The sequence below is a fragment of the Magallana gigas genome, chromosome 10 (genome assembly GCF_963853765.1).
Source record: "Magallana gigas chromosome 10, xbMagGiga1.1, whole genome shotgun sequence".
NCBI classification, from domain to species: domain Eukaryota; kingdom Metazoa; phylum Mollusca; class Bivalvia; order Ostreida; family Ostreidae; genus Magallana; species Magallana gigas.
The window spans coordinates 25,157,514-25,182,860 of NC_088862.1; the positions used below are offsets into that span (position 1 = coordinate 25,157,514).

The window sequence follows — 25,347 nt, forward strand, 5'->3', positions numbered from 1 at the left end:
TTTGGGGAATGTTTAAAAATCTTCTCAAGAGCTACACTGCTGCAATTTGTTAGATTACTTTGCAAACATTCTCACATAATGTAGATTCTAAATTGCTGAAATGTTTAAAAACTGATACAGAATGATAAAAGGACCTGTTTTGAAAGAGTTTCTTAATTTAACTTTTTGAAATCGAATAATACAAAGAACTGTTGTTGATGTGAGCGATGTGGCCCATGGGCCTCTTGTTTAACAAAATTATTGGGTAATTATACACGTACTTATACACATGTTATATACATGAACATAATGACGGAATTGTATGGCTTCCGTATTAGATCATTTGCAAAAGAACAACAGTGCATTGAGAAAAATGACTGAATCTTTGCACTGTCACACACTATACGCCCTCGATCGCGCTATTGCAACGTCGCATACATGTACATCGCACAACACGTCATACATGTATCTCGCTAACGCATCAAAATTGTGACAGCGCGTAAGCATGTTGTGTTAATTAACATATTTTAGATACATTCTCTGAATAAGAGCTCATTATTTACTTTCTGATAGATTAGGACCATCGCAAAAGCCCAGCACGGTCAGAAACAACTCGACATATATATATAGCGTTAACACAGCTTCACTCCTAAGTTTGGTTTTAAAGAAATGGCTACTTTAAACAGGGTATTCGCCTCCTATTTATTTTCGCCTTAGTTGTCAGCGGGGGAATTTAAAACGGGGGTGAATTCAAATGGCCTAAATTATATTTCTTTAACCACAACCCTGTTTGGGCGAATTAACCCCTTCACGGTAACCGTGGTACTGCTCTTTTGCAGGGCAAAATGACATAGTTTGGTGAAATATGACGTAACGTCAATTGTTTCATTTACGTCATTTAATTATCTACCTACTGAAATTTCGGCAAAGTATATCATTTGCCCTGCAAGATAGCAGTACCGCAGTTATCGTGAAGGGGTCTATTGAACACCGGGCGAAACCGTTTGTACGTTAAAAAGGGCGAAAATTACACTGGACAAAAATAACACTATACAGTATACCTCATAAGGGAAAAGCCTACCAATTATTTTCCCATAGAACTCCATACAAATGTTATGACCTCTCAGTACTTTACTATAATAGTTTCAGTCAAATCTTTGGTATCATTTGAAACTTCAATTCAAGACCTTTCAGGAAATGACAAAAAAAATATAGGGTCCCGTGGCGTTTATAGGTCAAATTTGCAGTTGTTTACGACTTACAGCGATCGGCAGTAAATGTCACTCTTCATAAAAAATCAACCCCCACCCCTACAATTTTTCCTAGCGTTCTATAACTTTTTCTCTGATGTAAACATCCGGGGGTTTGGTACTCTCATTCCATAATGCTGGCTGGTTCTACTACAGTCAGCGGTGCTTCCTGTATGTCCTGGTGCTTCAGGCTGGTAACTGTTGGAGCTTGTGATTCAACCAGTGATTCTAAAAGTCGCTGTGTTCATACTATGGATCCACCACATTGTTCTTTGATACTAAGCCGTTTATTTTTATTCACGTCACCAGCTTTATAATAAATCTGAAAAAAAATTATCAAATAAAAAAAGTGTAGTTTTAATTTATTGGTCTGCCGGTTTGTGTTTTAACTTATCGTTCCATGCGCTGGTATGATAGTACTGTTATAGTTTTAAGAGTTGAATTAGAATTAATTTTGCTGTACGATGAATCGGAGTATAAGAGTAATTAATGTTAGAATAAAGATATTACAGTTCGGTTTAGTGTTAAGTTGTGTGTAAGGGTGTAGGTTTGAAATTATTATACCAAACGCAACGAGGTTGCGAGGGTATAATGTTTTTGATTGGTCCATCAGTCTGTCCGTTCATCCGTCAGTCCGTTCGTCCGTCAGTCCTGTTTTAATTTTGGGTTTTCTTTGTAATCGCAGCTCTTCTTAAACCGCCGCATGGTAGTAAAACTTCGGCATTCTTTATGTGTACCATTATCAAGTAATGGGTGAGCGTGGGGGTATACATGTGGGCTTGCTCGCTTTTCCATTCATTTAGATTTGGGGTTACGGTTATATATGTTACATATACATTTGTAAATTTAGGGTTTAAATGACTGTTAGTATTATATACAGTGTATAGTTACAAAGAAGGTCATTTAGGGTTAAATTAACTTTTAAGGAGGGTAAATGGTCAACAAATCAGATCGATCAACCTTAAAATTCTAAATATGATATATTTGGCCATAATTTAACAATTATTATGTAAAGAAAAAATTCAAAATCATTTGGCTTTGAAATTTGAATTATTCAGTCTTTTGATGAAAGTCTTTTGATAAAAGACTTTAAAACACTGCCGGATAATTCTGCCAGTGCCAAGGTGGCATTTTTGCACCCGCTTAAGGTGCAGTTTCGGGAAAATCCATGTATACCAAATGATAGACAGTAGTCTAGAGGGTATATAACCACTTTTGTTTTTAGTGTGTTTCACCTGACAGGTGAGATATATGCCTTTCAAAATTAATATCCCATTGGAAAATTATAATTCCTATAGGAGAATTGATTCTCCTACAGGGAATATTGACAATCCTATAGGATTCCTATAGTAGAATGGTATTTCCTGTGAAAATTTGATTCACACATGTAGTTTTCCTATAGGATATTAAGTTTTCCTATCGGATTTTATCAAATCCAACCGGAATTGAAATTCCGATAGGAAATTTCAAATTACCTATAGGAATATTGAAAAATTATTTTCCTATAGGAATTTATTTTTGAAAGGTAAATATCTCACCTGACAGGTGAAATACAATAATAACAAAGGTAATTGTTCACATTATCATGTAGCATATTTGAATTTTTCGATATATGCAGCTTAGACGGGTGCAAAAATGCCATCTTGGCACTGGCACAATTATCCGGCACAGTGTTTTAAATTTGATATTTGATTACACATACTTGCTAAATATACATGTAAATATGAATCTGAACAATATTAAAGACACAAAATAACTAGCTCTTTAAGATGTTTTATTTTCTTTTGTTTTTTTTTTAGGTTTTTCATCAGTTGTTCTAATTTAAAAAAAATTGCAGGTTCATTCCGTACCCCAAACCTTCAGGAAATGGTTAAGATTTTATAGTTTCCATCAAACGTAAGATTGACCCCGAACATCAAGCGCCTAAGCGATAAAGAGTGTTGACAGTGGAAAACACAGCAAACCAACTTTAAAGAATTTGAGCTATTTGATTATAGATATCGTCCAAGAAGTAAATAGGTTTATCTTACCTACTCATCACAATAGTGTATATTTGTGTGTCATGTTAGGTTGATGACAAATGATGTAAATTTAATGCAACGTTTTTCAAGTGGAAAGGGGGGTGGGGGTAGAGAAATAGATAGCTTTAGCATACTTCACTAGAAAGTTAGGTAAAAAATATACAGGTTTGCAACAACAACAAAAAAATGCACAGGATTCTTATTGAACAGATGTGTTATGTATGGGTTTTTGGGGCTAAGTAGAGTATTATATAAATTAGTTTTTCAATAAACATTGACGAAATATGTTTGAACCATGTACCGTACAGGTGTTTGTAACTGTTCTTAATTTGAAATGAGCATTTTCTCTTTTAACAGATGGTTATGGGTTGAATGACAGAAGAAAGGGTGTTTGGAAGGGCATTAGTTTGTATGTAACTGTGTGAGACAGAATGGATGCAGGTATAACGTTTTGTGAGATTGCCTTAGATGACCTGGAGTTCTATGAGAGATGTGGAGGGGGCTCATTTGGCAGTGTGTACCGAGCTAAATGGAAGTCAGAAAACATCATAGTGGCTGTGAAAAAGTTACTTGTATTAGACAAAGAGGTAAAGTACTACTGCAAAAAAGCACTACTGGTCCAAAAATTTATTCCTAAAATGAATAATCAACTTATTATTCTCTTTTAATAGTTTTATGAAAGCCAGGTAATATTTTGAAAGTTTAGCAATGTTTGACACAACACATGCTGATGATAAAAGATGTGAATTGAATATTTTTTTACTATTTTGCGTTATGTATAGGCCCATGTACTAAGCTTGCTTAGTCACAGAAACATCATACAGTTCTATGGAGCAGTTATGGAGGAACCCAACTACTGCCTCGTCACAGGTTAGCAGAGATTTGTGAATAACTATTATGGAGTAGCCATAAACATTGTCGCAAACACTGGTCAATAAGCATCTTCGCTAGCCAAGGGTTTTTGATCTGCATCGCTTCTCACGAACGAGAAGCTCTGCTGATCAGAAACCATTGGCTAGCGAAGATGGTCAATAAGTACCATATTGTATTCCATCTGGTAGTGGTTGTGAGAGAAGATAATACTCATGTTTGGTTAAGTAATGATCACTGGAAGTAAAGCATAGTCAATTTTTTTTTCTAAATTGGTTACATAAAACATTGTTTATGTTAATTGCTGATGTATCATAAAAAGAGATGTTTTGAATTTAAACAGGTTACATATAGATCTGATTCATTCCTGATAAAGATGTGATAATTGTCAACAGATTCCAAACATACACAAAAGAAAAATGTATCATTGTTGAGAACACATGGAACATAAAGCCAGCCATACATAAACATACATATTGATACTGTAAATATGAAAGCTCTGAGACAATTTCGTAAGAGTTTAACGGTGCTTTAAATGAAATCTTTAAAGATCAATCAAAAGCATTAAAAGTCACTGCAGTTACAATCTACAAATGATTATATTCTAAAAAAGATTGTTCACTTTTAATATCAAACTGAGGCAATGCAGATTTAACTATTTTTATTCCAAAAAGGTTTCACGTTTTTGATTTTGACCTTTCAGAGTTTGCTGAGAAGGGATCACTCTATGACTACCTCCAAAATCCCAATAATCCCATGGACTTTCAGCATATTCTGACCTGGGCAAGGGAGATAGCCCAAGGTGGAGCTTTTATTTTGATCATGCACAAATTGAAGTAGAAATTGCTTGTTTTATATTTCTATATACAAATACATATGTAGCATTACAGCTGCAACTAAAAATTCATTGTTTTATTAGCAAAACTAAATTTAAAGAGGATTCTATAATGTACAAATATAAGTAATATAATTACGCCAAATGTCATCTGTGGCTCTTCTTAAATATTCATTTTATATTGTCAGAAGACAATTTTTTGTAAGCCCACACAGATGAATAATGTATATTGTATTATTGATAAGTCCTGTTCTCTTTGATTTGTAGGCATGAATTACTTGCACAACGAGGCACCAACCAAAATCATCCACAGAGATCTCAAGTCAAAAAATGGTAATCTTAATTTTGGTCGCTGCATTATGAAGTCCATCGTGGATCAAGTCTTTTAGGCTTTATCAAAATTATTTTCAATATGAATTGATATACAAAAATAACAATACATTGACATTACCTTTTATGTATTTTAAACAACATGTTAAAGATGGTTAAGTCCCGGCGAATTCTCGGGAAGGTTAAAGACACATATCTGTTTTATAGCACCATAGAAACTGGCTCCAGGATTTTGGAAAAGATTTAACATTAACCCAATGTTCAATGTTATAGGGCACAGAATTCTTATATGTTGTTTTACACACTTTAAGAATGACTCAAAAATTTGATTTTATTGCAGTTGTAATTGCTGTCCAGAATGTTTGTAAGGTAAGAATTTTTCTCTATCACTGATTTGTCATTTTTAACACGGTTATAAATGACAAAGTGTTTACAAGAAAGTCAGTTTTATTGACTAAATCTTACGATTTAGTAAATCTTAAATTGACTAAATTTAAAATTTGTCAATGTTAAAATCTAAAGATTTTAATCTAATTCATAAATTTATATTATTAACTTATTGATATAACAAACTATGGTAATAACAAATCAAAATTACTCATCCATGGCATTACGCTGTAAGCATGTTCAACAGATTTTCTTTTTGTCCTGTAGATATGTGACTTTGGAGCGTCCAGATTTATGGGGAGTACGACCAAAATGTCTCTAGCTGGAACCTTCCCTTGGATGGCCCCTGAGGTAAAACACTACAAAATTTCAGCTATCTATTTATTCTGTACCTTAAGTTTGCTGCTCCTGCAATGAATCTGAATTACCATGTATACGTATTTTTTGCATGTCACAAAATTTGCAAAAATGGGGAAAATCTATAACATCTTTAATTTGCATCAGTCATTTTTTGCAATTTAAATAGTTTCTTATAAAAAATGATACAGGATATAATTTCTCCGTATTCAATTATTTGCAATTTAAAAGTGGTTGTGAAAAAATTAGATCATCGTGGAAATTATCGAATAAACGGTATATTGTTTGGTTTGTGTATAATGCTTGACCTGTTGACTGTTCATTAGTGTAAACATGGGATAAATTGAATTATTACACTTCACTTCTTTTTTATTTCAGGTGATACAGAGTCAGCCCGTGTCTGATGCTTGTGACACCTGGTCCTATGGGGTGGTAAGAATAACTAAATTTTACACATATTGTCATTTTTCTGGGGTTTTGCTCTCCTGGTAAAAGACATTCAATAAAAAATGTACTACAACTGATTAAAGGAAATTGTTTTTATGTCTGTAGAGAAAAAAAATAGACTTAAATGTTCTTTTTCTTTATTTTTCTGAGAAAATTAGTAAGAATAACTAAAACAGATTTGTGAATGACCTCATGACTTCAGTGACTCCAAGTCAATGATGCAAGTTAAGGTCAAAGTCTAGTTAAGTTAAAGCAAACTGTAATCAAGGTTAAGTCAACTTGAGTCAAAGCAAAGTCTATTCTTTAAAATGTAAGACACCCCCCTTCCCCACTTCTTTTAAAATATCTTACCAGAATATTTTGTTCCTATATATATTCAGTGAAGATATTATATTTTGGACAGTAAAATGTAATACTACTTTAGAAGCTTTTCTAAAAATTAAATATTCCTTGATAGCAGGTTTAATCCTCTCGTATGATTACATGTTTATATTTAAATAGCTACTTTTGTTTGTTAGGTGTTGTGGGAGCTGCTCACCCATGAAGTGCCATACAGGGGGATAGAGGGCTTCCAAGTGGCCTGGCTGGTGGTAGAGAAAGGGGAGGTAAGCCATAACCATCGCTCAGAGAGGAAAGGAAGAGTACACTGTATTCTGATACAAGGGATCAATACATTTTCCTTTTTAGATGGAAAAAAAGACCTAAAAATACCTGTGAAAATGAGATCAAATATAATGAGGAGTAGAATACTAGTAATGATTAAAAAAAAAATTGAAACCTAAAAAAAATGAGTAATAAAAATTCATCATTAAATGAAATAATTTTGATACACACGAAAATATATACCTATGTATACATTCATTTTTCTGTCATCAGAGTCTTTTGGACTTTTTACATGTACACATACTTGTACATATATATTCCTAAAAATAAAAATGTATTGAAATATATCATCCCGTCGATCTTCGCTTTATGAAAATATTCAAGCCATCTCTATAATCAGATGGGTAATATGTTAAGCTTCCATCCTCCTTGTACAGTATAATTTTATATAATGGTGCCTCGTGTTGTGCTCTTTCAGAGGTTAACCATACCCAGCACTTGTCCACCATGTTTTGCCAAGTTAATGCAGCAGTGCTGGCACACCGACCCCAAACTACGACCTAACTTCAAGGACATCCTGCTGACCTTACACACAATGCTTAGTGATGGTGGGTGCATTCAAACAATGTACAAGTACCATGGAATTTTTAAGCCAAAAAAAAATTAATCTTTAATCCCTCAAGTGTTCATGCATGCATTTGTGTTAAAAACTGTTTTATTTTCTTAGATTTGCTGCCTGATCAGACAAACTCATTTTTGGAGCACAGAGAAGTTTGGAGGTAACAGTAAAAGATGTCTGAAGCAATGATGATTTTTATTTATTTATTTTTTTTTTGGGGGGGGGGGGTATATGCAGAGGTAGCTTATGACACTAATCCTGAAGTATTTACATTATTGATGGAGTTGAAAAAAATTCTATAATCTGTATTTCCTTCTCAACAAAACCTGTATTCATTGTTTTGATTACATTTGGTTAAGATTTCCATTTTACCTTGTACATAGGCCCATTTGTTTTCTCTATTTTGTACTTAAGGAGGTTTTTTTGGAGAGTTATTTTTAAGTTTTAATACATGTACTATTTAAAAATGTTTTTTTGGTGTAATTGATTTCAGAAAAGAGATTCAAGCTACCCTAGAAAGACTTAAAAGAGCAGAGAGTAATTTAACGGCTAAAGAACGAGAATTAATGGAGCGAGAAATAAAACTGATAGAAAGGGAGAAGACTCTTGAGCAGCAGTTTAAAACAGTGGTAAGATATCCTGAAACATAAAATGATTTCACAGTACAATGTATTTTTTTTTAAAGATGTCTTTCAATATCAATGTTTTTTTCTGTTTCAGCATTTGGACTCTTATGATGTTAATACATGGAGTGAGATTGATGTGGTAGGATTTTTCAGTTACTTTAATTTTCTGTTGCTTGTCTAATTGTTAATAAGATAAAAAAAAATCTCTAGTTCTGTGATTTATGTAAATTTGTGATTTTCTAAATATATACATGTGTCTAATTCTTTTATTTGTTGCAGTATCAATGGATAAAGCAGATGGAAAATGGTAAGAAATTAACATTTTTTTTCTGTTAATATTTTATTGTATTTCCTTTCAGTGTAGAAAATTTCAACAATGTCTTTTAAGCATAAACTAACTTTCTAGAATATTTGTCAATATCCTTTTATCAATAATCAGTTACAGAATAATATCAGTGAAACCATGGAAGTCTAGAGGTTCTTAAATAATAGAGAAATATCAAAAAGAAAAAAAAATATTACCTGCGGTATAACTAGCATTTTTACTATTCGCTTCATTATTGATAAAAATTCAGACTCCTGCGATACAGCTTACACTCCATAGGACCAAGTTTCCTGGACTTTTCATTTACATCTCTCTTGTTTTGTACAGGCCATTCCAGTGACTTGGCCCAGTATGCAGACATATTCCTCCAACACAACATCACGGGCAAGCGGTTACTGATGCTGACTCTGGACCGCATTCACGCCATGGGCATCACCTCCACTGGCCACAGCATGGAGCTCATGGCAAGTTATAACTAAATAAAGAATAAAGAAATTATAAAGAAATTAAGTCTGTACACTCACAGTTTATTTTTTCGTGGATAATAATAACATAGGTAGAAACATGATTCTTGATATTATTAATAAGTTTATGATCTTTGGTATTAAAACAGTTTCTCAATTTTTATGAATTCTTGAAATTTATGGGGAAAAGTTACTATACCCACAAAATACATAAATTCTGTGTTCTTTAACATTAATATTGTTTATTTATTTTTTTGTCTGATATTTTCAGACAGAAATTGAACTATTGAAAGCTCACAATCACAGGCTGCTGAATTTTCCACCACTGTCCAAGGTAAACAAATCTGGCTAGAGTTATCTTTCTTGGCTAACAACTTGGGAGGACTAAGTAAACGTCTCCTTTAACTGAAAACTAAGAAGATGTATGTCAAACAGAAATTTTTGAATTTATCAACATTAAAATTATATTGAATATTTCTCAAAATTGTATCAGATTGGTTTTTAAAAGGACTATATGGGGTTTTATGCATTTCTCGCCCCGAAAATTGAAGCTCTATATAGAGAGCTTTAAAATGTAGGTTGAAAATAGTTGAAATCATATTGAATAAAGCATGTAAAAGGTTTTCACCCAGTGATGTCATTATGTACAAATGACCTCATGAATATTGTCTTATTTGGACAAATTAATGTTTTGAAGCTCAGTACAGGCGTTTTCTGACGGTTTTTCGACTGTGAAACATCAAGCGCATGCTTGCTCAAATACCATTTGAAACTATGATGTGTAAACATGTAATTACATTGTACATATGAACTAAATCATATGTGAAAATCATATTTGAGCAAACCTGTGCTATTTAATTTTATAGGCAAAATATGATATAAAATTGACAATGTTTTAATTTCTTTGCAAAATCGCTATAATTAGCCCATTTTAGGGACTTCACAGATAAACAGCTATTGGACAAATTATGACTAAAATCAAGAATAATATGACACACAACCTCTGTATAATGTTAAATGAAGATTTGGATTTGATACGATACTATTTAAAAATTGGTTAAAATCAGGGGCAGATATTTGGCCATATCAAATAAAGTCCTTTCTTTTTACTGATTATCTTTTTGTATTCATTTTGCTGTTCAATGAAACTAATTCAAATTTTAATGCTGAAATGTAGAAACTTTGAAAAAATCCTTTTATATTTAATAAATATAAATGGTTATTAGTGTAGATTCCTTAATTTACCATATACAGAAACACCAGATAGTTCCAATATTAAAAGCTATCACTTATACTGAGCTTGTTTAATAACAAAATTCTTTGAGACAGAAAATTAAAAATCAAGGTGACTTTTTTCATTGAACTGGGAAGAAAGTACCTTGTGAAATGGAGATGCCCCATTTACTCCTGAAATTTTATTCTGTTTAGTTAATGTTGATTTGTCTCCCCTTGTAGACTTTAGAAACACCTAAAGACAAATCCCCCGTGCATCGACAGATCACTGTCACTCTCATCTTTGGACATCACTTGAGGCAGGGCAAGGGTCCAGAGGTAAGGAAAATTAGTTATTTATAATTGTTAGTTGTTTTGGGCCAAATGTTTTAAAGTGAGATGGTGACTCAAATTTAGATACAGAAGGTTTCACGCATAAATAGGCATTACCTGTCAGTTTACAAGTTGTGAAAACTTATATACGGAAATTAAACATGTTTACAAACAAACTGAGTTATTTTGGATATTGATTTTAGTGTCACGTGATTGCAATTGCTGTCTAGAAAAAAGCCATTGCTTAACTCTATATATTTAGAATTTGATTTATTTACTTTTCAACGCTGTAATTTTTCAAAAGTTCGTCTTTTCTTATGATATATAAAAAATTGATATGTGAAAATTCAATCTCTGGTAAATCATTGGTTTGTGCAACACAGTGTCTTTTTAAGATATCATCCAGAAGGATTTAGATGTATACGGTAATTATTTTTATTTTGGTTGCAATATTTGAAAAAGGGGTATAACTCAAATTTGATATTTTTACTTTACCATCAGGCATGAAAGGTTGAGATAATGGTAATTCAAATATTCAATTCAGCATAACTTTGCACAATATGGCAGTGCCTGAAAAAAATTATCATTAGCGTTTTTGCCATATATGGCTACGCATGTTCTCAAATATTAAAGAATATAACTTTTGCCTAGTAAGTTTGTTTCTTTTTGGTATGGCATCGCAGGTTATTTGGCAAAACATCATGCAGCTTATACCATATTTTATCAATCAAGATTGAGATCATCAAAGATATTCATAGCTTGTGCATGTAGAAGTGAAAATTTTTGGAAAACATTAGAATCTCAACAGTCAAAGCTTATCGGTAATACATGAACCTTTGTGTTATCTCTTAAATTCGTCAAATCTTACTATGGTAAAGAAAACTTCACTGTACAATATTGAAAATGGTCCTCTGTTCAAATCACTTTGTGGTCGTGACATCCACAGGTCAAACAGACAAACGTTTCAGTTCTCTAGGCATTTAGTATTAATAAATTTATTAATAAGTAGTTTTCTGTATCATTGATACATTTCATCAATTGAAACTTTTTTTTTTTTAAAGTTCTGAAGAATTTCTTTGGATCTAATTTTCTCTACAGAACATGTTTTACATGTCTACACTCTTATTTCATCGTTAATAAGCCCTAGCTGGCACCGAGGGATTGGTATTTTAAGCTGATACAAGTTGATTTACAAGAGTAAACATACTCTATATGTCTCCACTGTGCTCAACTTAATATGCTCTCTCTCTCTCTCTCTCTCTCTCTCTCTCTCTAAAACACGGAAACTGAGTCCGCGGCATAAGCAAGTAGTACAACACTGGATTTCCAGTTTTGTTGATCCCAGTGTAGTACCGTATATATATGTTTATAAAGCCTTAACTCTAAAACCCTGTTAATACTTGTAAAAATTCTGTAGCTATTAAATTTATTCTTATATTGAAATGATACATGTATGTCTTCCAAATCCTACCAACAAAACGAGTAAATGCATGTGTCATGTTGTAAATTTTGAATTTACCGGGTGGCAGTAAATACAAAATTTACGTTAATTTTGTATTTACTGCCACCCGGTAAATTCAAATGTCATGTTGTAAATTTTGAATTTTACCCGGTAAATTCAAAATTTACAACATGACACATGGAACACATACTGCAATAATGAAATAAACTTGGCGCTTTTGCATGTAAATCAAATGGACAACAGTTGTATACAACTGAATTCTATCTTCTGTTGCATCCCTCGTTTTCAAAATGGTTCCATATACATTTTACACACATTGTTGACTTCGTTACTGCCTCTGTCGCTGGGTTGGATCTTGCATGTAAGGGAAGCTCGGTAGCGGTTATTGTAAGGGGGAACAAAAACTATTTTTATTACCTTCTATGTCTACAGGCATCTAAGGATGTCAGTGCCACTTTGAATCAGCCGTTACAAAAGTGGAAAATGTCTCTTTACATGTACGTTTATCCTCATTCTCCTGTAGAGAACTAACCCCCCCCCCCCCCCCTTCAAAAAATATCTGGTCCGAACAGATAAGCCTTTGAGAGAGACTGGCAGAATTCCTTGATGATATGCATCAGTGGTTCAGAAAAAGAACTATGTCTTTTGTTTTGGGGGGTAGTGTGGGGGAAGATAGAGTAATAGGAACTGACTTAACGCTAGAAAATAAAGGCTCCGTGGATCCGTATCTCCGCCATTACATCGTGTCGACCATGACCTGACAGTGTGTTTGTCAGGGTTCCCCGGCCGTTACTGTCAGGGGAGATAAATCTGTACAGAGCCCAAGCATGCTAATTATTGGTCGTTCATTTATACCACACGGCGCTATACTTGTATCTTGTGTTCTATATCTAGAGGAAAGTTCCGGAAATGTTCGCGGCATGAGAAATCTCGAGCTTTTGAGATTTGTCCAGCAGACTGAAAATGCAACCGAAAATGATCGAAGATTGCTGAATGTTTTAGTTTTTTTTTTTTCAAATGGTTTTTAGATTTGTTTATTTGTTGTTGTTGTGTATTCTGCGTTTTAAAAAATTATTTCGCATTATTTATATTTTTATTATTTTTGATAATGATACGAATTTGGTCAAAATGTATCGGGCGAATTTAAAAACGCAGCAGAATCATTTGTGATTGGGCGAAAATAACACGATACAAAAATAATACTGTATATCTTGATCATCACCCCTCATTGACAAAATTGTAATCTAAAATTCATAGGCCTATATATTTGTTGTGATAAAATTATCTAGCGCAGATATGTCTACATTAATGCATGATATAGTGACAATTTCCGGTAATTTTAAAAATTCTTTTTCGCTTTTATCAAGTGGTCTGGCTTGTCAGTAATCATATATTTTTTCATAGATTTTTTATAGAACATAATGATAATGTGAGTGTAGAGCAACCGTTTTGACCCCCAAAGAGGGTGCGCGATGGAGGCAATTCCTCTAGCGTTTTCTTCTACAAGTGTAGTGCATTTCACATGTCGTGTTATGAGAGAAGAGAGAGAGAGAGAGAGAGAGAGAGAGAGAGAGAGAGAGAGAGAGAGGAGAGAGAGAGAGTATTAGTGCCTCTTTGAACGGGAGATAAACTCAAAAGTTGAGGCTAAACAAAATGTACATGTATGGGTGTTGTTCAGACGGTCTGAAATCCTAGAGAATTTGGTATTGCTCTAAAATGTATCGAACACAGCAATTCATTAATCAATCAAAAGTTACTTAACTTATTTAAAGTGTTAACGTTAACCCATTCCTTTGGGTTCGGGTAAAAGATGATTCGATGAAAATTCATCAACGGGCGTTGTTTCGATGAAAATTATTCAGTTATGTGTATTTGTCGGGACAAGACTGGGCGTCGGGTTTTTTTTTTTTTTTTAAATTATTTCGTTACCTTGGCAGTTTTGCTGATTGGGAGGGGGTTGGTCATACATGTACTTGAAGATGGTGGGAACTTGACTTGAAGGCTCGTCCCATTGTTTGCTTTTCCCCTAACGTTACATCGTTAGGACTTGTTTTTTTGTTGATTTTCTTTTTAGCGTTATTACCGGCCGTTGAGACATCATGGGGCTATAACCTTGTTTCCGATCCACCACTTCACGCGACTTCTTAAAGAGAAACCTTTCCGCGGCATTCTTTTTGTCATTTAAGACAAGTGCCCGGTCACTTTTCAGTGTTTACACATGCCAATCTGATGTTAACCTACACTATCTATTATAAAACCATTCATCAGCGTTTGGCAGTGAACAAGGGTCTCCATTTTGTTTAACTCTTCAACTCAAGAGCTAGGCAGAGGGGTTTTTTCTGCTCTAAGTGCACATGGCGCATCTGTGGAAAAATAGATTGATTTAGACGGCGATTTATGAAAGACGGATGTTTTAATTTGCTGTTTATTTCAGAATTAAGACGTCCCCTTGAAAGGTTCATTCCACGGTTTCTTGAAACTCTCGGCATGTTTTTATATAAACTGAAGAGTATTGAATTAGAGTCCTTATTTTAGGAGCCACATAGTTACAGAATGTCCGCTAGACTTTTAGAGAGAGAGAGAGAGAGAGAGAGAGAGAGAGAGAGAGAGATTTAGATTTGTCTGCACGCTCTGTATTACACCCTTGACTTCCTACCGACTGTATATTTTATTATAAATGATAAACGTGTGGAAATAATTTGAAAAGCTTAATGTTTATATAAGTTTTGAATTATACTACTAGTATTAGGTTATCTACAATGCACTGGAAATAAAAAAGAAAGAATGTAAGCATGGCGATACTTATTATTACTTTATTTACAATTTAGAGTGCATTTTTGTGTAACTACATAGTTTTTTTTTTTACATTTGATATTCAAAATAAATATATGAGAGAGAGAGAGAGAGAGAGAGAGAGAGAGAGAATATTAAAGTACACGTAATTGAATATCTTTTTGTACATTCCAAACAAAGAAACCTCCGAACATTTCCTTTTAGTTTCACGTTTTAAAACCTTGTTAATCATCCCCGTCTCTTGTTTAAAAATTCCAAACATGTACCGACGCTAGCCCTGCAGATAAATAAATGTGAGATTAAGACTCTGTACTTTTACTAAACAATGTTTTAAATTCAAATTTGTCTCCTTTTTTATCAATTTTGCATTCAAATTTTTTCCTGTAATTTTTCGAGTCGACTTCCTGGCAGCAACCTTATTGATGCCAAAAACAAACGGAGACCTCCGGGCCCGATGAAAGCGGGTTTTTGATTGGTTCATGACTAACTGTCTCCAAAATAACCACAGGCAATTTGGATTTCTTTTGTCTTGATGATAAATTGATTCACTTTTTATTTTTTCGAAAAATGTATTCTTTTCTTTTGAAGAATGAAATTTGTTCATTAAAATGGTCATAAAATTTTGAAGGTTTTTTTTTTGTGTGGTTTTCCTTTTCTTTTCAAATTTTAAATTTAAATCTTCAATTTGCAAACAATTATAAAATGCACATAAATTATTAACGACGAAAAAAAAAAACCAAATAATAAAACACAAACAAAAATTAAAAAAACATTTCTTAACAAAATACAAAATCAAGAACGTTCAAAATACATTTTCACGCAATATTTATTCGCCACCCCAAAAGCGAAATCTACATGTAGATATAAAATAAAGTCATCATATTCTCGGGTCATAATGAACGTGCGCCAAAATTTATTTTTAACTTTTTCCAAAAAAAAAAAAAAAAAAAAACTTGAAATTTTTTGAGATATGTTTTCTGTCATTTCGCCCGTATGTCACCGTCACGGCGGGGTCCCGTGTTCGCGGTAATTTATCACGGTTTATATTGCCTGTACCTGCCGAGATTTCGCATCAAATCCCCACAATTCCGATACAGTGTACCTCATGTTTTTTCTCCCTCTTTTTTTTTCTCTCTCTCCCTTCTTTTTCTTGCAGTCGCGTTGTAGTGAATTTTGAAGAGCACAGAATTAAGCTCTTAATGTTTAGCTCTTTTAGAAATGCTCCCGAATCTTTTTTTTAAGCCGTTGTTTGGGTATTTAGTGGTTTTTTATGGGTGCCGAATGCATTTACTCACTTGGGGACTGTGGATTATCGACACGAATCCGTAGACTTTTCATTCTTGTTGAGTTTTTTAAACTTTGCTGAATTAAAGAACATTATCATTTACTAACGATTCGCAATTCTAGCCAGAATTGCTGCAATGTGGGTTAAAGTCTAAAGAACCCTTGCGATGGACAGAAATATTCACAACAAATATGTTAAACAATGTTAAACAATTTTGAAACAGAAGCCTACGTGAGGATTAAGCTCGCCGGTGTTCTTAATTTTCCTCCTAAATTTGCGTGCCTTTGTGTTGGGCCTTGATGGTTAGTAAATCTGCAATGTCTTAACGAAAACTTGTACTGTATCTCTAACTTAAGTTGTTTTAAAAGAGACAACTTAGATGCATTGCCGATGAAAGTACTTCATACTCAAAATGATCACAATTCAAATTGTCCAATATTTGGACAAAGGATGCACTTCTAAAAACAATTCTTATAAAAAAAATTTAAGTGATATAATTGATATAAATTATGTACACGAATGGACGAATAAAAGTAAAGTGAAAAACAGTTTATGTTAACGAAATTTTTTCGTTGAACATCCGTATTGTATTGTGTTATATATAGTACTGACATACATCAATATTAATGTATGTCAGTAGACGAATAAAAAAAACCCCTGGGCCTTATCAGTATTCGTTAAAAATCATTTTTTGTTGGATTTCTTCTTTGTGTCAATCCATGAAATCAAATGTTAATTGAAGTACAATTAAGTACACTTTAATTAGCTGCAGGTCTGAAGCTCCCGGTCTGAAAAAAAATCGGATGGACGACCCGGGAGCAACAGTGCCTCCCATAGTCAAAACCTGCAATTTACAGTGCATAAAAAATTGCGCTAATTTTGGACTGATTAACCTTATTTTCGAACACATTCTATACAAATATTCGATTTCTCGGACATTTTAGTAAAAAGGTCGTCCATCCGAATTATTTTAAAGACCGGGAGCTACAGATCTGCAGCTACATGTACTTTTAAACTGCCGATTTGACGATACTCATGAAATTGATACCCATAAATAGTAATGAAACCACAGTATACCTCTCGTCAGTGCATTGGCCTATTTTATATCCAATGCTATCGTATAGTTATTGCTAACATCTAAGATGTAGATGATTAGATGGTAGGTGTAATGATGGACCTCTTCATTGTAGTGTGTGACCTCTTCATTGTAGTGTTTGACCTCTTCATCGTAGTGTTTGGTCTCTTCATTGTAATGTTGGACCTCTTCATTGTAGTGTTGTAGTGTCTCATTGTAATGAATGACCTCTTCATTGTAGTATGTGACCTCTTCATTGTAGTGTTTGACCTCTTCATTGTAGTGTTTGATCTATTCATTGCATGTAGTGTTTGACCTATTCATTGTAGTGTTTGACCTATTCATTGTAGTGTTTGACCTTTTCGTTGTAGTGTGTGACCTCTTCATTGTAGTGTTGAAGTTCTTCATTTTAGTGTGTGACCTCTTCATTGTAGTGTTGAAATTCTTCATTGTAGTGTTGGACCTCTCTTCATTGTAGTGTTGGACCTCTTCGTTGTATTGTTGGACCTCTTCATTGTAGTGTTGAAATTCTTCATTGTAGTGTTTGGTCCTCTTCATTGTAGTGTTGGACCTCTTCATTGTAGTGTTGAAATTCTTCATTGTAGTGTTGGACCCCTTCATTGTGTGTTTTACCTCTTCTTTGTAGGATCACAAATGGAAGATGTACATGGAGCTGGACACCGACGACGATGAGGAGGATGTTCAACCTTTGACCTTCATCAAAGACGTGGAGTTTGAGAGCGCGCTCTTCGGAACCTTCCTTATCACTCATGTAAAATATTGTTTTGATTTAAGGCTGTTTGTTTGGAGAGAGAGAGAGAGAGAGAGAGAGAGAGAGAGAGAGAGAGAGAGAGAGAGAGAGAGAGAGAGAGAGAGAGAGAGAGAGAATCTTTTACATACCTAATGTAAATATTTTTTATAAAAGAGAGAGAGAGAGAAAGAGAATCTTTTACATACCTAATGTAAATATTTTTTATAAAAGAGAGAGAGAGAGAGAGAGAGAGAGAGAGAGAGAGAGAGAGAATGTTGGTTCTGAATGGCACATTTTCTTCATCATTTTATCACACCAAGTACAATAAAAGATACGATTGTTTTAACTTTTAACACGTTGGTTACATAACTACAAGCCTCACAGAAAGCAGAGATTGCAAGCTCTGATCTTAACATTGTATACCGCCGTCTCTCTGATTTTTGTTTGCTTTTTTTTTCGGAAGATGATGGATTTTATTTTACATTTATGGGATTGCTTTTTACTCTTCTTTGCAGCCCCCATTTATTATGGAGAAGTGGTGCACCGGCATTGTAGCAGATATGAAAATTGATTGTACCGTACGCTTTGAAGTAAGCTGTCAGAGAGAGAGAGAGAGAGAGAGAGAGAGAGAGAGAAAAAAGCTGCGTTAGAATTATACTCAGATGACTACCATTCATCAAAGGACTTTTCTTGTCATTTCCCTTTTTTATTCTTCAAAACTATGTCATTTTTTACCTTGATCGTTTTTAATCGTTTTTCAACGATGGCTTTTTTTAGCTTAGAATTTTTTTAACGGTTTTTGGATTGTGAATTTTTTTCTTCATTTTTTCAAAGTCGTCAGTGAGGAAGCCGAAAAGCATCAAGTACACACACAACCTTGACCCCAATGTCACGACCTCGGGGCAGAAGGTCGTGACACTGGTCCTTCAGCAGATCAGTCAAGGACAGGCGGACACATCTCCCGCGGTCATCCACGGTCCTCTAACCCTGACCACTCCTCCTCGTCCCACTCAACAAACCTTTGCCTCACGGCTACAGGGCGACTGGCTGAAGAGGGAGTTTCAAAATACCCCGGTGCCAAACGTACCGGCAGCGAAAGGTGAGATGATTAGCATGAATTTCTTAAAGAAGAAAATAAATAGATGCGTTGCATTTATTTCATTATTTGAAAATGTTCCCCTTTTTATGAGTATTTTAAGTAAGTGATTAAAGGATGACCCAAATTTAAAAGGACGAAATCCTTAGAGCAAAATCAATCTAGTCTGAATACATGTAAGTGTCGAATTTTTTTAATTGTCTTTTGCGTTGATTTAACGTTACTGCTTGGCCTATTCTTTATACACGCTACATATTTTTTTCAGCTCCGGATATTTGGTCCGGTGTTGTGTCTGGCAGGAAGCCCTCCCTTCCGTCCTCCACCGTCTCATTCAGCGTGAAGCCGATCCCCGGGACCCAGCAGGTCCTCTACTCCTCCGCCACCAAACCTTTCTCTCACTCAATGACCTCCCCCGCTAATCTGGTCAGCGGCGGCGGCGGCGGCGGATCTCTCCACCCGTCTCCGGTCCGTATGTCATCCACAGGATCATCACAAACTAGCCCCGGGCAGCTCTCCTCGGGGTACAACTCGACGTCCGAATCCCCGCACCCTAACCGGTCCCCGTGGCGATTCAGCCCCCGGGGTTACAGAGGAGGAAGTGGGGTGGCGGAGTCACAGTCCAACTTGTCCGATCTGACGGAAGCCAGGGTGACTTTTAACCTCGAGGGCTCGGAGTCTTCTAACAGTACGGAAGCCAATAGCGCCGAGAGCGGATTCAGCGAACATAAAGTGGAGAAAACGTACGCGTCCGTGTGTAGCAGCTGTCAGGGCGAAATGAAACCACAGCATCAGTCGCCGCTGAACAACGCGACGAGATCACGCCACCATAGCGACGGGGGAATTCCGTCTCGGGCCGCCGCTCACAGGCACGGGCGTGATATAGAAAGCGAGGGGGGTAGGTATCACAGGGGGAGGGGGCATTATAGAGGTCAAGGTGACACGAGACACGAAGGTCATTACGACCGGGGGAAGTATTCTAGGCGGTACTCAGATCGAGGCGGGATTCACCACGAATTGAAAAGTGAGGAGAGATACTACAGGGAGAGAAGCGATTCCGCCGGCAGCGGTGGACAGTTTAGGGGTCAAAATAGGCGCGGGAATTACGAACGGCGACCATTTTCAACGGGAAGCAGGGGTACAGGAAGGGGTCGACCGTACAGGGGTGGGGCTCACGACACCAGGAGACAGGGTGGAGAGGATTTTCAGAGAAGTTTCAGTGACCCCAGGGCAAGGACAGAAAGTCTGGGTGTTCCCGAACACGATCGCAATGTTAATAGTGACGGTGGTGGGCGGGGCTATAGGAGGGGAGGGTGGGGTAGAGAGGCCACAGACGGGGATGGTGCGCGGGGGAGGACCAATAGAGGGGGAGGGGGGTTCACACGGCGTGGATCGGTACCCAGGGAAAAATTCGATAGATGATAAATATTTGTTTGATAGATGATACATGCATTTATTGAACAACTTCTTGATAGATGAAATAGGAATTTTTTTCCCTTCTCTAATTTGTCTAGAGAGGGAAATAAATGTTTTTATCTGAGATAAGATTGATGTGGTACATGTATATACAGCCACGGACGCCCGAGTGATAACGGATAACAGTATCATCATGTACACACTAAATCAATGTCAGGGGATGTGAAGAAAATCACAGAGACTGTTCGCCCTCCCTATCTAGTCGCTTATATCTTCTACACTCTCGTCAATGTTTAATTTTTTTCCAGTGAAGTCATTGGATGCTACAAACGTATATAAAATAATGTACATGTATTAATTAAAACGTTCGTAAGTTTTATTTACCTTGAATAGACTATGTATTAATAGATTAAAGTTTAAGTGTTCAATATTTTGACTAAGGATTTCTATAGTTAAGGTCAAGAACATGTATGGCTTTTTTTGTATAATTTTTTTTAGAAAAATTCCTTTAAATGGGGAATTGATTGCATATTATTGTGCATTTATTGACGACTATTTATTGATTTATTCTTGAACAACGACATTTTTAACGAATGTTAATTCACTTTGCACAAAACAAATATTTTATATTTTATAGATACTCTCTAGTATGTTTAATTTGGGTATTACATGAGGTAATATTTATTTATTTGATAATCACGAACACAATCGCTTTGTTCATTTGCCATGACAATTGATTCATATTATTGAACTATGAATTACGTACATGTACAATGTATATTATAGTACACAATTTATAACGATTGTAATAAATGTATTTTTATGTAAAATCATTTTATTACATGATATTTTTGAAATGAGATGTGTTCAAATATCGGTTCTCACACTCGTGACATCATCATTATCGTTGTGACAGAATACTAATATAATATACAGGGTAATTTCGCCCGGTGTAATTTTCGCCCTACTACATTTGCAAACAGCAAACAGTTTCGCTCCGTCTTGAATTTCGCCAAGACATAGATGTGTTTTAAGAGAGATAGTTGGAGACACCGTTGTTCGCTCAGTCTTAAATTCGCCCGTTGACAATTAACGAGGGCGAAAGGGGCGAAAATAAAGCGGGGGCGAATATTTCCCCTGTACATACAGTATTGATATCATGAAATTATACCAGCGGAACAGATTGTGAGTTCAATGTTCACTTAGTGCTACATGTGTCTATGTTTTAAGTTTTTGGACCTTTTTAAAAAATTTTAACGGGATCAATTGATGCAACAGTTTATTGATTTGGATGCAATACAGTACTGTAAAATCATCATAAGTTCGTGGGGGCCAATTTTCGTGAATTGTCTTGTTTGTTAGGGCTCGTTGTGGTGTTAATTGGTGGATTCGGAGTTATTTATTGTAAAAAAAAATCTTCATACGTTTAATATTTCTTTTGGGATGTCGAATTGCAAAATCATGAATAATGTAAATAAATGATTCCATAGTTATAGACTGTAACAGTATAAGGTAGTGCTCATGCGCGGATCTAAAGAGAGAGAGAGGTGGGGGGGGGGGGGTCCAGCCCCTGCAAAATTAAGATTATTTTTAATTAGATTTTAAAATTACCAAAAATAGGCCTCGGACACTCCCCCCCCCCCCCCCCCCCCCACAAACTCAAAGAAATTTTCGGATCCACTCCCTGGAAACATTTTCTGGATCCGCGCATGGTGCTTGGTATATTGAATGTAGTGAGAGAGTGCAATACATGTACATGTATGCATGCAAACATTTTACCTACATGTTCCGTTTGACATAGCTGTGAATTTTCAAGTTCAAAACACCATTGTTCTGTTTGAATCATACATGTATCAACAACAACAAAAATCTTCAAAATTAGTATTTCTTTTGCATTGCGCATGTATTGTCGTATAAAAAATATTAAGATCTTCAAGATCGCTCTTTGTAAAGTTATCAGGGATCTTTTACTTAAAATAAAATACCAGCATTGACTGTGATATTTAAATGCATATAGTTTTTGTTGTTTTTAGCTCACCTGAGCGGAAGGCTTAAAATTTGGTTGCACGAACGGCAGTAAATATAACTAAGTAAACGTCAAATTAACAGCCAATTATTGCAACTGGCAATTAATGTCAAGTTAACTGCTAGTTATTGTAATTCAAAGAAAACTTCAAGTTAACAGCTAGTTATTGTAACTCTTAAGTTAACGTCAAGTTAGCGGTCAGTTATTGTAAAAATCTTCTATTTTCTCCCCTGAAACTTCCTATCCCTAAACTTTCTCTTCCATCAATATTATTGTTGAAAGGCTAATTTTGAATCTTTGCTGCATGCCCTAGCTTGCATAGCGTATCCTTGTGTAAAACGGGTTCAGATTTTGAGATACATATAGGAATATATAAGAAACGCCTTTGAAAATCTTCTGATGAAAGATTTAGAAGTTCTATGAAGGCATCTGAATATTATTTTGCAGATTTTGATCAGGTTTGGTCTACAAAGGTTGCTAGAGTTTAGCATAGTTTGATACAGGGGGAGCTTTTAAAATATGGGATATTTTTGATAGGATATATAGGATACACTGCATGTATAACGATTCATGTATTATCCCTCGTTCAACAAAGTTGTATGCGCATTCAAGGCTTAGAACGTAATGTAAGAAAATTTATGAGATTCAATCGGTTACCTAGGTGAGTAATCATTGTTAAAATTAATAAATAAAGTCGATTAAGAGTTTAAATATTTCTACAGCAATTCTATAGCAAACTATTACAGACGAAAGAAAGGAAGGACTGCAAAAAGTTACCCCCTTCCCTTCGTGTATCTTAAATCTTCCGGGACATTAATATTAAAAGCGTGTGGGCTCAGATTTCGCATCGTTCTTTCGTTTTTTTTACTGGTTTTATTTTTAATTCTGTATTCACGGGTGAATCCAACATGAAACATCATAATTTATTCAAATACAAATCAAACGCTGGAGGAGGAAGCTTGGAAGCAACTGTCATAACTCCAGCATCGCTAACGTCAAACGACAGACCGCGCGCGCACGATCGTCTGCTTCTGTCGCTTACGGCCAACACAACTCGTTATGTCAAGGCAGCAGCGCCGCCACAAAGGGGAGACAACCCGACGACAGCGATCAAAAAACCCTAATTACTTTCTCATAGAAAAGTGCTCATCTCATATCTCCTACCTGATTATACGTACAAAGAATCCAGGGTATTGATCTCGACTCTGATCAATAATTCTATCAGTGCAAATCAACATATCTCTCTCTCTCTCTCTCTCTCTCTCTCTCTCTCTCAATTTGAAAAAAAAATATTTCAGTTTCAATTTTTTTTGCAATCGCTGTTTGTTCCGCTGTCATGGTCACTAAAGCCCAAACGCTATTTTGGAGAGTTTATAATTTCAAATTAAATATGATTGTATATATCCATTTTCTTTAATCTTAAGGTGCTCTGGTGCACCTGTCTATATTAATTGAGCTGGATTGGAACTCGTGCCTTAAAGCTTCGTAGGTAACACTGTAACCCACTGCTTTTCGGTAACAATTTTGGGGAAGCAAGCATTTATGAAATTATACTTGATTTTATTGTTTATTTCGATAGGAAGTACGTCACAATATGGAGGTGTCCCATACAACCTTAAAAAATGTTTGTCACTAAAATGAGAATTTTTCAGTTTTTCATACCAAATGAAAACGTATTCGTAAACTCAGTGTACAAGATTACATATGAAAGAGAGAGAGAGAGAGAGAGAGAGAGAGAGAGAGAGAGAGAGAGAGAGAGAGAGAGAGAGAATGCGCTGTTCAGGCCCTTCTCTTTCTCTCTCTGTTAAAATATAAGACTTTAAAAATTTCTTTAAGAAATGTCTTTAACGGTAATTGTACACTAACAGTGTTCCACAGAAATGCACTAAGACTACCCCATTCCGTTTGTATAATGTCTCTTTATTTAGTGTAAGGTACATGTATGATAAAACTTCCTATAGGGCATAGAATGATGTAAATATACTGTTGCATCCGATTCGAGGCAAGACTCATCCAAAAATGTCCATATCCTATTTCACACTGCAGTAGCATTTGAAGGACTTAATTGAAATCTGAACCACCCTTGTTTCACTTTAAGAGCGGAGAGACTCGTGTCTTTTTACCTTTGCCAAAAAAATTTTTGATGCACGAAGTTTTTTGTCCCCGAAATCTGATCTCGAGTGTTTGAAAAGCAGACGACAAATTGTCCGGTTATTTAATATCTCGCTATCAATTGAATATCAATTGTTTCCTCTGATATTTCATATGGAAAGGAATTAGCGATTCTCGGGCCGTGCGATTCTTCGAGAGTATGGTGAGGTCTTCATTTGAAAAATGAAACCAAATTTGCAGCGACGGGTATTGTTCGACCGGCGGTTTCAGTTTCAACGTAATTTGGGATATGATTGAAAAATTGCCCTAAAATATGAAAGATAATTAGCATATTGAATGTTTTAATGTAATTCTATACCTTTTTTCCATTCATAGACATAATTTGCTGCTCTTGCTCGAGTTTGATAACATAATTAAAAATTCTTTTTCAGCGGACGGATGCATCGGTATTTCTCTCTCTCTCTCTCTCTCTCTCTCTCTCTCTCTCTCTCTCTCTCTCTCTCTCTCTCTCTCTCTCTCTCTCTCTCTCTCTCTCTCTGTGTTTGCATGCCTTTAGTTCATTTGAATAAAGGGGCCTTTTTTCCTTCTCTCTAATTACACTATTCCATCTTAAATGTAAAGGGCCAATCTCTCTCTCTCTCTCTCTCTCTCTCTCTCTCTCTCTCTCTCTCTCTCT

At 35.4% G+C, this 25,347-nt stretch overlaps 1 protein-coding gene across 1 annotated transcript; it reads left to right on the forward strand.

Annotated features, from left to right (window-relative positions):
* Positions 1-3,106: 3,106 nt before the first annotated feature.
* Positions 3,107-22,380, forward strand: LOC105335956 (mitogen-activated protein kinase kinase kinase 20). Its single transcript, XM_066072786.1, has 21 exons — positions 3,107-3,240; positions 3,608-3,837; positions 4,033-4,120; positions 4,824-4,922; positions 5,223-5,288; positions 5,626-5,654; positions 5,940-6,023; positions 6,408-6,461; positions 6,995-7,081; positions 7,558-7,687; positions 7,807-7,858; positions 8,192-8,327; positions 8,419-8,463; positions 8,604-8,631; positions 8,977-9,117; positions 9,389-9,447; positions 10,569-10,664; positions 17,920-18,045; positions 18,540-18,614; positions 18,859-19,123; positions 19,386-22,380. Exons 2-21 carry the CDS (start codon positions 3,682-3,684, stop codon positions 20,537-20,539), a joined length of 2,970 nt encoding a protein of 989 aa, XP_065928858.1. The 5' UTR covers positions 3,107-3,240; positions 3,608-3,681; the 3' UTR covers positions 20,540-22,380.
* Positions 22,381-25,347: the final 2,967 nt, after the last annotated feature.

Bases quoted from the DNA above. Each gene is read 5' to 3' on its own strand.
- LOC105335956 (XM_066072786.1), top strand. From the start codon at position 3,682: ATGGATGCAGGTATAACGTTTTGTGAGATTGCCTTAGATGACCTGGAG. The intron at 4,121-4,823 runs GTTAGCAGAGAT...TTGACCTTTCAG, and splicing joins CAACTACTGCCTCGTCACAG to AGTTTGCTGAGAAGGGATCA. The intron at 8,464-8,603 runs GTAGGATTTTTC...TATTTGTTGCAG, and splicing joins CATGGAGTGAGATTGATGTG to TATCAATGGATAAAGCAGAT.